Below are 14,847 nucleotides of genomic sequence, written 5' to 3' on the forward strand. Positions count from 1 at the left end.
AGATATGCAGATGACACCACCCTCACAGCAGAAAGTAAAGAGGAACTAAAGAATCTCTTGACAAAAGTCAAAGAAGAGAGTGAAAAAGCTAGCTTAAAGCTCAACATTCAAAAAAACAAATACTGTGGCATTCGGTCCCATCACTTCATGGCAAATAGATGGGGAAACAATGGAAACAGTGACAGACTTTATTTTCTTGGGCTTCCAAACCACTGCGGATGGTAACTGCAGCCATGAAATTAAAAGACACTTGCTCCTTGGAAGAAAAGCAATGACCAACCTAGACAGCATATTAAAAAGCAGAAACATTACTTTGCCAACAAAGGTCCACGTAGTCAAAGCTACAGTTTTTCCAGTCATCATGTACGGATGTGAGAGTTGGACCATAAAGAAAACTTGTGCCAAAGAACTGATGCTTTGGAACTGTGATGTTGGGGAAGACTCTTGAGAGTCCCTTGGACTGCAAGGAAATCCAACCAGTCCATCCTAAAGGAAATCAGTCCTGAATATTCACTGGAAGGACTGATGCTGAAGCTGAAACTCCAGTACTTTGGGCATCTGATGAGAAGAACTGACTCATTGGAAAAGACCCTGATGCTGGGAAAGGTTGAAGGTAGGAGGAGAAGGGGACAACAGTGGATAAAATGGTTGGATGGCATCACCAACTCGATGGACATGAATTTGAGCAAGCTCTGGGAGTTGATGATAGACAGGGAAGCCTGCGTGATGCCGTCCATGGGGTTGCAGAGTCGGACACGACTGAGTGAGTGAACGGAACAGGCTGAATAATTTCCTAAAGTTGAACACCAAGTGGAGCATATGGGCTGGGATTTTAATCAAGGTCTCTCTGAGTACCATCACCGTCTCAGGAAGAGCTGAAGATGAAGTCACACTGATTATCTCCTTCCTGATTAGGGTGGGACAAGATCATGACATCTGTAACTGAACAACCACAGACAAAGGCGTGGAGTGGAATGCAGAGGTGATTTTTTTTCCATAAAGCAATCACATAGAATGATTCCTATCTTAAGCCAGCACAGTGGTCTCATGAACACGCTTATGGTATACTTGTTAACAAGGATGTTGTCCAGGACTATTTAACAGGTTAAAACGAATCTGGACAATGTAATAGAAATATAACCACCATGAACTTTCATGTGCCCTTTAGGAGACTGTTGCATGTGTCTCCTCATAGCTACGGTATTTAACATTTTATAGAAGACTTTTGGAACTTCCCTGGTGGCTCAGTGGTAAAGAATCCACCTGCCAATGCAGGAGCTGTGGGTTCAATCCCTGGGTCAGGAAGACCCCCTGGAGAAGGAAATGGCAACCCACTCCAGTATCTTTCCCTGGGAAATTCCACAGACAGAGGAGCCTAGCAGGCTACAGTCCACGGGGTCAAAAAAGAATTGGACATGACTTAGTGACTGAACAACAACAGAAGACTTTTGACGTATCAGAATCAAATCATTGTGAATGGAACTTTTCCTTCTTTAGGGCTGAGGACGTGCTAAGTCAATTCAGTCGTGTTCAACTCTTTGCAACTCTATGGACTGTAGCCCAGCAGGCTCATAAGTCCACCGGATTATCCAGGCAAGAATACTGGAGTGGGCTGCCATGCCCTCCTCCAGGGAATCTTCCTGACCAGTCAACCCCTTTAGGACCGAGACACTGGATGAAACAACCAGAGCTGTGAGTCAAATGCTTTCTAGCCTAAACATTTGCTTCATGTTAATGATAAAGTTTGGCTATTTAGCAATTGTTTATATACAAACAGAAGGATGATAAATGATAACATCAATATGCATTTCTGAAGCTCTTTAAAAGTACTCTAACAGAAGAGGATTTATAAACATCAGGGCTATTATTACCATGCATTTGCCATCACTGCCTGTAAATTAAATGGAGACACCAGGCAGAACTCATCAAGACTGATTTTAAAGACCTTCTTAGTTAAGAACAGTTTAATAGCGAACATTGTGTTGGTGGCAAATGAAATCCAGATTGTGATTTCCTTTTTCTTTTACATAATATTGTTGGACTTCATTAAGTTAAGAAATAGTCATAGGACACCAACTGTGTGCAGAGCTGTTCTGTACACACAAAAAAGGGACACAAAGATGAAAACAAAGAAGTCCAAACTTGGAAGTAGAATCAGTCCACACCAATCTTTGGTACAATTTACAACAGCCACAGAGCAAATTTGTTTTCCAAAAGTGATGGCTGCAGTACCTCTCATCCTAAAAGTCCTTCCCAAACCTTCCATTCATCCATCAACAGCTGGAATGATTCTCTGACTCACTCAGAGATGCCTTTTGAATCTGTGTGGGTGGAAGTGGAGGTGTGTGGGAGGGGAGAGCATTCCATGAGAAGAGCCTGGCCAAGGGAGGGCTGGGAATGAAAAATGTCAATATGTGACGTATGAAAAAGTACTGTGGAAGATAAGGAGTGGGGTGAGGGGGGCCTGCATCTGTGCTGTCCAATACAGTAGCCTCTGGTCACGTGCAGCTACTTACATTTAAATTAATTAAACTCGATAGAATTTTAACTTCAGCCACACTAGCCCTGTGGCGAGTGCTGGGAGGGCTGCCATGGCGGAAGAGGAAGACACGGAGCATTTTCAGCAGCGCGGGGCTCTGGGGGTCTCATCAGGCAGGCAGCAATGAGCCAGCACTGACTTCTGAGACGGTGTGACCTGTGCTGCTTCTGGGGAATCAACCGGAAAGCAGCCTAGTTAGGTGGGCAGAGTACGTGTTTGTCACCGGCCCCCAGAGAGGAGCAGCGTTTCGGTACAGATCTCAAGACCAATCTGGGGCAAACTGACTGGCCAGAGTCACCAGGTAGCTGGTGACTGACTTACTGTCTCCTCAGAGAGTGAAAATGGTTCCAGGGGACTTCCCTGAAGTCAGTGGTTAGGACTCTGCCCTTCTAAAGAGGGGGCATGGCTTTGATCCCTGGTAGGGGATGGAAGAGCCCACATACAGCAAAAAAGAAAGAAAGAAGCTGGCTCCATTAGGGTACAGGGCTCACTGGAGTCTTGCAAAAACCAAAGGCAGCTTTAGAAGGTCTGGAAGAGAAATCAGAGGACTGGAAAGTGAGGGAGCAGAGTTGGAGAGGGAGAGGGAGCCAGCTAAGGAGACAATTAGGGCTCCTCATCACACCCCCAGGGAGAGGCCGGCGACCCCGGTGCCCACCGGCAGACTGCGCTCACTGATACACAGAGAGCAGAGTATCTCTCAGCTGGGACAGTTAGTAAACCATCAGTTCCACTAACAACTGCTTCTCTGCATCAGACTGAAAAGAAAGTAATAGGAACGGCTACAGAGACACTCACAAATAAGAATAAGGAAAGTCATTAGTGCTTGAAATAAAAACCAACAGTTTCAGATACAGAGAATGAGCTTTCCAGAGGGCTGGCAGGGATCTAGATGAGATTTCCTGCCATTTCCTTTCTGGGTTCCCACCACTCTCTCTTTCCAAATTCCATCACTGATCTTTTAAGCAGATGACCACAGGGCTCTGTATTCTGAGGCTTAACACAAGGTGACAAGAGACTTTCAGCTGGCTGGCTTCTGCATCTGCATCTCTCCCTGCCCCCACCAGCTGGACTGAATATCTTCTCCAACTTGGCTCCTTCAGAGAAACCTAATGAAGACAGGACGTCCTCATACATACCCACAGACCCTGCTGTGCCCTTCTCATCCCAGGACAGCCGACCAAAGCCCCCACACGTTACAGAGTGTTACCCGGAGTGAAAGAATGGGTCACAGCAGCAGCATCTCTCCGTGAGGCTGAATATGGACACACTCGAGCAGCCCATATTTTGAAGTAACCTGCATAAACCTACAATTCATATCTCCATGTATCATCCTGAATGGGTGGCTGACTCTTGGAAGTGAGGAAACTAAATAAGAAAATACACAACTTGTATTGCACAGGTGTGAGGATGACTCCTCTCAATAAAAGCACCTCACAAAGATTTCCCCACTTCCCTTTCTATGGGAAACCAGTCGATCCTGGAGGAAATCAACCCTGCATATCCATTGGAAGGACTGATGCTGACGCTCCAGTACTTTGGCTACCTGATGTGAAGAACAGTCTCACTGGGAAAGACCTGATGCTGGGAAAAACTGAAGGTAAAAAAGGAAGGGGCTAGAGAATGAGATGGTTAGATGGCATCACTGACTCAATGGACAGACAGGAATTTGCACAAACTCCAGGAGATGGTGAAGGACAGGGGAGCCTGATGTGCTGCAGTCCATGGGGTCGCAAAGAATCGGACACGACTTAGTGACTGAACAACACTGCCTCCAGTTCAAAGGGGATGCCTTTTGCTTATCAAATTCTTTCCCGGCCCCCTACCAAAAACTGGTTTCCAAACTTATCTGAGAACGGGAGACAAAAAGAAATCTTTCATGTTGAAGGTCACCGTTAAAATATCGTGCACTTTCCTGAAAAGCCAAAAAGCCTATGAGATTGTCACACCTCTTATTCTCAAGTGTTTGTACCTTCCGGAAGTATGGTTTTCCGAGCTCCACAAAAGTCCCCCAAATTGCTCTCTCCTTAAGAAGCTTAAAGACAAGCCAGTGCTGGTGACTTTCTTTTCCCTCTGGCTCTGTAAGTACGCCCAGCATCTCTTTGCATGCATGCTCACTCCGTCCTGTCCACTTCTTTGCTGCCCCATGGACTGTAGCCCACCAGGCTCCTCTGTCCATGGGATTCTCCAGGCACGAATACTGGAGTGGGTGGACATTTCCTTCTCCAGGGGATCTTCCTGAGCCTGGGATTGAACCCGCATGTCCTCCGTCTCCCGTACTGCACGCAGATTCTTTTACCACGGAGCTACCTGGGAAGCCCCAGCATCTATTTAGACAAATGCAAAAGAGACTCTTGCTTACATGTAAATTCCAAGATGGCGTCACTTGTACAGCAACAAGCCCACCTTTTCGAAGCTGAGGAGTCTGCCAGACACAGGCGAGGCCTTCCCCACCTCCTGGTGGTCACAGCACTGACTCACCTTGGGGTGCTCCAGTTTGGCTCGATTTCCCCAGGACCCCTAAATGTGAGTTCCCAGAGATGGTTAGCACAGTCAGGGGGACAGGAATTCCAGGCAGGGCAGTCAGAGAAGAGCCCCGCCAGTGCAGGCCCATGTGGTAGTTACCGTGTTTGAGGTGCTTTGTGACTATTAACTCATATTCCCCCACAAGGCTGTGAAGCAGGCCTTATTCCTTTGGCCCCATTTTACAGAAGAGAAGAGAAAGGACTGAGGTCACCCACATCAAACGATGCAGGCTGGCGGCCTGCGCTGGGTTTTCATCGTAACATCCCATCGCCTGCCCCAGAAGGATGTGCTCGTCCATTCACGCAGACAGTCTAACTGCACAGGTCTCTGGCCTCTGTGACACAGGCAGCGCTGGTGAAGTGGCAGTGCCAGTGTGCCCAGTCGCTCCAGCCGTGTCTCACTGTGTGCGACCCTACGGAAGCCCGCCAGGCTCCTCTGTCCGTGGGATTCTCCAGGCAAAACACTGGAGTGGGTGGCCATTTCCCTCTCCAGGGGACTTTCCCAACCCAGGGATCTTCTGTCTCTTGCATTGGCAAGCGGGTTCTTTACCACCAGCGCCACCAGGCAGAGCCATGGGCAATGTAGATACGTTACAGAAGATGGATTAGGGCTTGGCTGGGACAGCCCAGGTATAGCTTGTAAACGATGGCAAAGGAGACAACGCGGCTGGAGACAGGCCGGCTCATCTGGTCCCTCCTCTGGCTGTCCTCAGGCCCTCCCCCCACAAATCCTTAATGGCTCTTGATAGTTGCTCACAGAACCATTCCTTCCCACCTCTTCGGACAAAATCATGGCCCTAGTGGGATTTCCCTGGTGCTCCAGCGGTTAACACTCTGCCTTCCAATGCAGAAGACAAGAGTTTGATCCCTAATCAGGGAACTAAGATTCCACATGCCGTGTGGCACAACCAAGGGAAAAAAAAAAATCACAGCTCTGGCTCCATCACTGTTTGCTTGAGGAAATGTATGACTGACCAGTACAAATAGCCAAGACAAAGCACACGCATCATCCACAAGTTCAACGGTGCTCAGAAGAACGGTGTACCCACTTTGAACTGTGATGCACGCACACTGCTATATGCATGACGTGTATATTTCAGAGGCCCGCAGAAGGCAGATGAGCCCCCAAGAACCAATCTGATCCAATGACTAGACCGTGGTTCCTAAGACAACCTGTCAAGGGCGACTGTTAAGAGTGGGCAGTGACTGCTATGTTTAAAATGGATACCAAAAAGGGAACTCTGCTCACTGCTACATGGCAGCCCGGATGAGAAGGAAGTTTGCTGGAGAATGGATACATGTATATGTATAGCTGGGTCCCTTCAGTGTTCACCTGAAACTATCACATTGTTAATCAGCTAAACCCCAACACAAAGTAAAAAGCTTTATTTAAAAAAAAAAAGAATGCACACTGATAACTCGTTTTCCTTCACAACTGGTGAAACCGAGACAGGTACCGACTGCAAATTTGCCATCAGCAGACTTGGCCCAGAACCTGGAAGCCGAGAGGGTGATCTGGCACAGGGTGGCGGTGGGGTCGCTAGGGCTGCCCCACAGGAGGACAAAAGCTGATGCCTGGACTCCTCATAGACAAAGGTCGAGGAGCATCCTGAACTCAAGTCTTAGCAAAGCAAGTCAGTAACTATTTTAGGATCTTACTTGTAGTTTTTCTCCCAGAATTTCACTGGCCTGACATATGATGTGATAAAAATGACACTCCCAAGAAATGGGCTCAATGGAGTAGAAACGATGGATGTGGCAAACGTCTGAAAGAAAAGCATGGCAGAATCTGAGGATTTTGAGTTAAGGCTCAAAAAGTGTGTTCACTGTTATTTTTCTAAATAATATTTGAGATTTTAACAAGTTTATATGAAAGCCATTCTCTCACCAAGGAAAGAAAGACGGGCATCCTTGTGACGGCTGTAGGTACATTTTTGGAAACATAAAACTTTCAATAGTATCCTGCTAGGTTTCATTTATCACCACTGTGAAAACCAAATGATTCTCATAAAATTCCCAGCAGTCTCAGCACAATTCATGGCAAAGATTTAATATCTAAGATTTGAAAAGAACAGTGCTTTTTCCTGAGATAATATTAGCTGAACCAGACACAGTGTGGCACATTTTCTAAAGTACTAAGCAGCTTTATAAATAATTAAAATTAAATTATACTTTGAAAGTAAATAAATACCATTGTTTTGGAGGACAGCATCTTTGTTCCTCAAAGAATCTTTTCCCACTATTCAAAAATCTGTGTCTTTTATCACACACTAAACACCAATAGACCAATTCAATTAAAAAAAGGAAAAAACCCAGCTCATATCTGGTTTATAAGTTAAAAACGTGTACACATAAAGTCACAGTGTGTTGCCGGCTAGGTCATCTCCCTAGTACTCTTACGGGTTTCCTACTTGTTGGCATACTCTGATCAGAAATGTAATTGTCCAAAATTAAAATAAGGATGGCTCTAACTTTTGGCTTAAGCTCAACTAATTGATCTCTGGAAATCCGGGGGAGGTGTAGAGGGCTAGTCCCTCCCCAGTTTCCCACTATCATTGGAGAACTTCCTCCAGTTGTCAATCACAGTCACGTCACTGTGGTTCAGGGGTGACGGTGGGGCCTGAGGGGAAGAGTCAGAGGAGCAGAGGTGGCAGAGGTCAGTGGGGAGCCAGACTGCCCAGGTTTTACATGTGCACATGATTCCTTGTCCTTCAGGGTGAGGGTCTGCTTGATTCTACTGCAGGTCTGATCTGATTTATAAGGATGGGGCTTCTCTGATGGTCCAGTGGTTAAGACTCCACACTTTTAATACAGGGGACACAGGTTCGATCCCTGGTCAGGAAACTAAGGTCCACATACTACAGGGCAGGGCCAAAAAAAAAAAAAAAATCTGATCTCCTATTGATCTCCCATAAGGCTGATTTTCTCACCTGGAAGGGAAGATGTGCCTTTTTCTCATTGTTGCACAAATGGAGGTCCTATTTCTTTAGCCCTTCTTTAAAAAGTTCCAGTGGATAGTAAGAAATGACTCCATGCTGGCCACTAATAGGAGGGCTCTGTGCTTCATTACCTATTGGAACATAGAATGGCTTTCCCATGTTATCAATGGCAGGGCTTTTGTGGTATGGGCCTTCAAAGACCCATTTACGAATAAATACAGAGGTGTGAGTGAGCCTTGTCTGTCTACAGGCACTTCCCTGAGCATTTTCATAGATGTAAAAGTTTTCCTTCATTTGTAACTGTGTCTTTTTTTTTCTCCCAACTTGCTGTTTCTTTCCAAACATCTTGAGGAGCCATTAATAATCGTGTTGAATTGTTTGGGTATCAAAAGATCTCACTTGTGTTACAATTTCAGTCCGGTTCCCTTTATTCTGACCTAGGTTCAAATGCAGAATGAGCTTTGTGTTAATTTGAAAACTGGAAAGATCTAAATATCTCTACTACATGGGACTCCCCTGGTGTTCCAGTGTTTAAGAATCTGCCTTCCAATACAGCGGATGTGAGTTCAGTCCCTGGTTGGGGAACTGAGATCCCACATGCCACCAGGCACCCAATCCCATGTGTCGCAACTAGTGAGATCACTCACTGCAACAAAGACACAGAATAGCCAAAAAATAGATTAAAAAAAAAATTAAACAAAGTATCAACAATCAAAAATTTTAAAAAATACCTCTGCCACAAAACATACCAATTTACTACACCTCCATCATCAGAAGTAAAAGGAACTACACAGGAGATGTCACTGAGAAAAGGTACTGAAAAAGCAGAGTGGGGTCACAGGGCAGAGCCCTGAGAAGTGGGGTATTGTGGGGAGGGGGCGGGGGAAGGAGAGAAGAGAGGCACACCCACTCTAGCAGGTCCAGGGGACCCTGTGGAGCCAGCAGAAGAGCCATGACGAAGGCAAGTGGAGGCCAGGCTGGGCCACAGGCAGGGAGGGCTGGCACTGCCATTCTTTCTGCTTCTAAACATTTCCCCAAAGAGTATGCGATCCATTTATCAAACACCAGAAACAGTTATCCAGACATTAAGAAATGAGGAAAATATTGCTAGCTTATAAAGTTCAAATTTGGTAGGAAAGAAAATGAGGCATGGTCGGTCAGAAGTAGGGCAGCAGTGAACAGAAGGCCTCATAGGTTATTTTATTTAGGGACCATCACTATATGATGGTATATATATATATATATATATACAGAAGATCATGACTATAACAACTAAGGCAGTACTGAGAAATATGCAGCCTTCTTTTTTGAGAGCCAAGAGGTGGGCCTAAGAGGTAAATGGTTGTTGTGTTCAGTTGCTAAGCATGGAAACTCCTTAAAAAGGTTCAGATTTATTTGAGGGCATTTAAAATGAAAATGTTCAACATTAACATCTAAAAACATAATTGGAAGCTCACAATGACATGCCAAATAGAAAGCAGTCTTTCCAATACACAAAGTTACTGGAGCGAATCTGGCTAACTCTAATTATTTGAAGATAATGGTCTTGTGTGGTCTCTACACATATTAAAAGGGTGAGCAGTCTCATCCTTCCCTGGAGGTTACAAGCTCAGAAACTAACAGAGGTGACCGAGGGACAAAACATGCTAGGACTGGAAAAAGCAATTTACTAAACAGTGACCTGCTGGCCTGAAAGTTAATTCAGTTTCAAAATGGAGCAAATTAGTCCCTTCTCAATGCCAGGATGGAACCCACAGCTTCCTAATAGAGTGATAAAATCATTAACATTTCAAAATCAGTCAAGATCCAGGGCTGGCATTTAGGAACCTGATAGCTTCATCCTGATGGCATATATATCTGGTTTCTTAAATGATCTCATTATATTCTGACTGGTAAGATGTTGGGCTGCAAATAGTAAAAGTTACCTTTACAATGGGCTTCCCAGGCGGCTCAGTGGTAAAGAATCCGCCTGCCATGCAGGAGATCAGGGTTCGATCTCTGAGTTGGAAAGATCCCCTGGAGAAGGAAATGGAATCCCACAGACAGAGGAGCCTGGAGGGCTACAGACCATGTGTCGTAAAAGAGTTGGGCATGACTTAGTGACCAGACCACCACCACCTTTACAACAGATCCAGGATGGGAAGGTGTCTTTGGGTAATGAGGAGGGTGCTGAAGCTCCTGCAGGTCATCACACCAGCTGTGGTCAGGCTCCACGACCACTGAAGGGTCTGCACCTGAGCAGAGGCAGGTGGATGTCACTGATGGGAACAGTTTTAGGAACAAAGCATGAGGACTGATTGTGTCCAAAAATCAAATCCATCCATCATGAACACTGTTGTTTAGTCGCTAAGCCATGTCCAGCTCTTTGCGACCCCATGGACTGTAGCCCACCAGGCCCCTCTGTCCATGGGATTTTCCAGGCAAGAATACTGGAGTGGGTTGCCATTTCCTTCTCCAGGGGATCTTCCCCAGCTGGGGATCAAACCAGCGTCTCCTACATTGGCAGGTGGATTCTTTACCTTTGAGCCAGCAGGGAAGCCCATCACAAACATACTCGGATGTAAAGCCCACTGTGCTCCATCTGAGATGGATGCCAGAGTTGCCTTTGTATTCAGAGGAACTATCGAGTGCCAGGCAGCACATGCTTGTGTGTGGCCCCTCAACACACATAAAGGTCAGGTAATTGAAACTTATGGCTCCCAGAACAGGTGTAATTCAGTTATGGAACTGCAAGTAGTAATTAGTACTATTAAATTCATTGAACAAGGCAGAAGAAGCCACAAGAAATGCTGCCGATCTCTGTGAGACCAAATTTAGAATAAAATTGGAAACCACTACTTCAAGTTTGAATTCTTAGTCCAGCTACTCAGCTGCAAATTTATATCTATCTCATCTTTTTCATTTAATAAACAGGCTTTAAATTCCAGACAGGATACCCAAGACATGCACCAGAAATAAAAATCCCCTCACTCTTTCATCTCACTGTCTTTGTTTTCAAGGACTCTGTTTAGCAAAAGTAAAATGACTGCCGCTGGAGAAAATGAATGTTGTTACAAAGGGGTGGTATACAAGCTCACACTTTTGCGATCATTTTTCCTGAGCTTGTTTTGCCAAATAAGCATGAAATACTGTACAAATATCAATGCAGGTCTAAGAATAGGAATATGGAGAATGTGCATTTTGAGGACAGCTTTGGGTATGATTAATTTTTTTTTAAATGAGTCAGAAGGACAGCATTTTTTTAAAAAAAATATAGAACATATGATCACTTTACAAATGTGTGTATTAGTTGCTTAGTAGTCTGACTCTTTGGGGCCCCATGGACTGTAGCTGGCCAGGCTCCTCTGTCCATGGGATTCTCCAGACAAGAATACTGGAGTGGGTAGCCATTCCCTTCTCCAGGGGATCTTCCCAACCCAGGGATCAAATCCAGGTCTTCCTCACTGCAGGCAGATTCTTTACTATCTGAGCTACCAGGGGATAACAAATATCCCAGGTAAATTTCTATCTCTGTACTCAAAGTTGAGATCCAGGGGTTCCTTAAGAATTGTCTTGAGGAGCCTCATGTAACCTCCAGGAAAGAAAGCTCCATGTGGCCATTAAAACAAGCTCACAGCACCCACAGTGGATGCCAGCCAAGGCTGCACTTCACACACACCAGTGGATGAGAATCCCAGGGAGGCTTGTGAAGATGGAGATTTCAGGATTCCCCCTTTAATGTGGTTTTCAAGGCATGTGCTGATCTCAGGAATCTGCTTATTTAATAAGCTCCTCTAAGGATTCTGATACAGGAAGTTCCTGGACCACAACTCAGGAAACACAAAATAAAAATGTATAAATTTAGTGGGAAGAAAAGTCTTTGAGGGAAGGCAAATTTTCAGCCTGAGTTAAGAATATTTTATTTACTCTCTCTGTCTTCAAGAATATTCTTGATTTTTCTCTCTCCCTCTCTCCAAATACACACACATACACACACACACACACAATTTAGCTATGTCAAAATGATCTTTAGTAGAAGCATGTCAAATTGTTTTGAAGTAAATTAAAACTAATTATCATTATGGAAACACTTGAAAATAGACAAGGAAACCAAATGAAACTATGAATGATAAAACTAGGATCCTTGGTTAATGACACTTGTAAAACAAAACCATAAATTTTTTTTTTATCTTCAAAGATATTTGAGTAATTCTGTTTGTGCCCAATTCTGGGTCATTGGACATTCTTCAAGTATATGATAACCAAACTATGTTTTAATATAATGTTATATAATCAATAATAATATAGCAATCCTATTTATAATGTTTAATAATATTGAATTAATTTGCACTATTTTGCACAAGTAATCCAAATCATTTAAGCGGTGATTTAAAAGACATGATATCTTAATGCAGATGCGGTCATGGGAAATGGAAAAATCAGAAGAAATCAAGTCACTCCTAAATATGCATTAAGAAACAGGAAGACTTCCAAATTAAGAAATCTCTCTTAAGGCTAAGTGCCGAAGAGGAAGCCACAGTGCCTCCCCAGGTCCCCATTAAAATGTAATCTTAAAAACTTTAAAACCTTTTTATTGCCAAGGTTCAATGAAAAGCTCACATCCGTAAAATGCGACTCTGAGCCAGGGGGTGAAAACAGAAGCAGAAAGGATACGAGGGATTGCAAAGAGCTGAGCGAACACGTGAAAGGAGGAGCCCCAAGCCATCTGCCAAGGAGCCACATAGGTCATGACGAACCGCAGCTTGTGAAGCAGGTCCCCGAGCTGAAAGCGAAAGACAGAGAGGCATCAGTGATGACAACCAGAGTGGCAGCCGCGTCACAGTTGGTGAGAGCCCACGTTCAAGTCGCAAAACCACAGCATGACCATCGTTCGTCCTCGTACGGCCACCTTCCGGGAAACGGAATCTTTTGAGAAATGAAAATTATTCCTCTCATATCAGGAAATAAAGGCTGTCACAGTCATCAGCATCTACCAATAAGCTCTGAGGCAACTCAAGAAAGGAAAGAACGGCTGTCATCTAGCAGCCATTAGACTGTAGCCACTCCCTATGGTGAGTCCTGAGGAACATCAGGATGTGACAACATAGAATACTGGCCCCAGATAGCTGAGGTGCACATCAAAGGAATGATTTCAATAAGCCCAGACTCATGCATCTTCCCATGCATAGAAAAGCACTAAGTTCCTTAACCTGACCTATCCAGTTTCTTTAATTAACAACCATCTTTTGATGTTCCCACTACCTGCCCTTTGTTGCAAAACTCCTATATATCCTAGCTCCTTGCCTCACTTCCTTAGCGTAGTTTCACAGAGCTATCTGAAATGCTGTCTCCTGGGCTGCAGTTCTCATTTTGCCCCAAATAAAACTTAACTCACAACTCTCAAGTTGTGCAAATTTTTCTCAACACCTCCTTTGTCTCATATGCAAGACAGCTGTTCAAGGGGACTTTCAAATAGCAACAAGATGATCAGAGGAAATCTTGTGTGGTTAATTTCACCAGGTTAATGATATGGTATATCTCTGTGCTTCTTAAAGGAATACTCACAGCTTGGTCTTTCCTCCTTCATACTTTCAGGGAAAGATTTATACAAAACCCCATCATGATGGACATTGCTCAAGATTTTTGTGTATGCCTACCTCTTCAGTCATTCTTACTGGAGAAAACTGCTCCACAGGATTGAATTGCAAGTTACAAAGTGCTTTAGAAAGCCAAGATAGGATATGGGAGCTGCTGCATTTATTTGCTAGACAAGCCAGCACAGGAGAAAGCTGAGTTCTGGGGAGAAATAGGGGTTAGAGAGAAGAGACCTTATGTGGCCTAAGGATGAACATGAGGGGAAAAGTGCCCAGTGGTTTGGGCTGGAGATCCAGAATATAAATTTGCTGGGAAGGATGAAGAGGGCCGGACTCACTGACTGCAGACCCCTGCCTTGTAGACGGCAGTGACTGATGGACCCCAGATGTGAAATTCTGTGGCTGTCGCTTCTAGATGCAGTCAGTAAGTACCAACATGCTTCCTAAACTCCACATACACTCTTCACCCATAATGGAGACCTCATTTTTTAAAAATTGAAGTATAGTTGATTTACAATGTTGTGTTAGTTTCAGGTATACAGCAAAGTTGATTTCAGTTATACATATGTCTGTCTATTCTTTTTTTCAGACTCTTTTCCCTTACAGGTTTGAGAAATGGAATATTTCCTGCTCTATCAGTTAAGAAAGGACATCACAGTCACCAGTGATTGCAGCCGTCCCATGCAGACTAATGAGCCCTGAGGAGACTCAGGGAGGAAAGAGTACCTGTCATCGAGCAGCCATCAGACTGCAGCTAGTCCCCACAGTGAGCCCTGGGGAAACGCAGGATGTGAAAACAGGGTACTGGCACCAGACAGCTGAGGTGCATTATCAAAGGAATGATTTCAGGGAACCCAACTCTTGCATCTTCCCATACACAGAAAAGCACCAAATTCCTTGAGATATCTGGTTTTCTTTAATTAACAAAAATCTTTTTATGTTCCCAACTACCTGCCCTTTGCTGCAAACCTTCTGTATAACCTGGCTCTTCCCCTTGCCTCCTCAGAGCAGTTCTCTCAGGGTTTCTTGAGATGCCACCTCCCAGGACAGAAGTCCTAAAAATTCCCGCCAAATAAAACATAACTCAATTTTTAGGTTGTGAATAATTTTTTGTCAACAGATTATTACCAAATACTAATTACAAAATGCCTGTGCTATATAGCAGGTCCTTGTTGGTTATCTGTTTTATATATAGCAGTGTATATATGCTAATCCTAAGCTCCTAATTTACCCCTCCCCACCCTTTCCCCTTTGGTCACCGTAAGTCCGTTTTC

At 44.4% G+C, this 14,847-nt stretch overlaps 1 protein-coding gene across 2 annotated transcripts in view; it reads right to left on the minus strand.

The window, feature by feature from the left end:
• The window catches only part of PCNX2 (pecanex 2), a 309,056-nt gene that overhangs the window by 93,342 nt on the left and 200,867 nt on the right, over window positions 1–14,847 (minus strand). For both annotated transcript variants that reach the window (XM_055424272.2, XM_088842460.1), the window contains 2 exons: window positions 12,654–12,762; window positions 6,721–6,850 (listed from right to left, as the gene is read on the minus strand). In XM_055424272.2, the coding sequence (XP_055280247.2) occupies window positions 6,721–6,850; window positions 12,654–12,762 (239 nt within the window). The remainder of the gene's footprint in view (window positions 1–6,720; window positions 6,851–12,653; window positions 12,763–14,847) is intronic.

Source organism: Moschus berezovskii, chromosome 12 (genome assembly GCF_049115385.1).
Source record: "Moschus berezovskii isolate FMDL1 chromosome 12, NW_MosBer_1.0, whole genome shotgun sequence".
Classification (NCBI taxonomy): Eukaryota; Metazoa; Chordata; class Mammalia; order Artiodactyla; family Moschidae; genus Moschus; species Moschus berezovskii.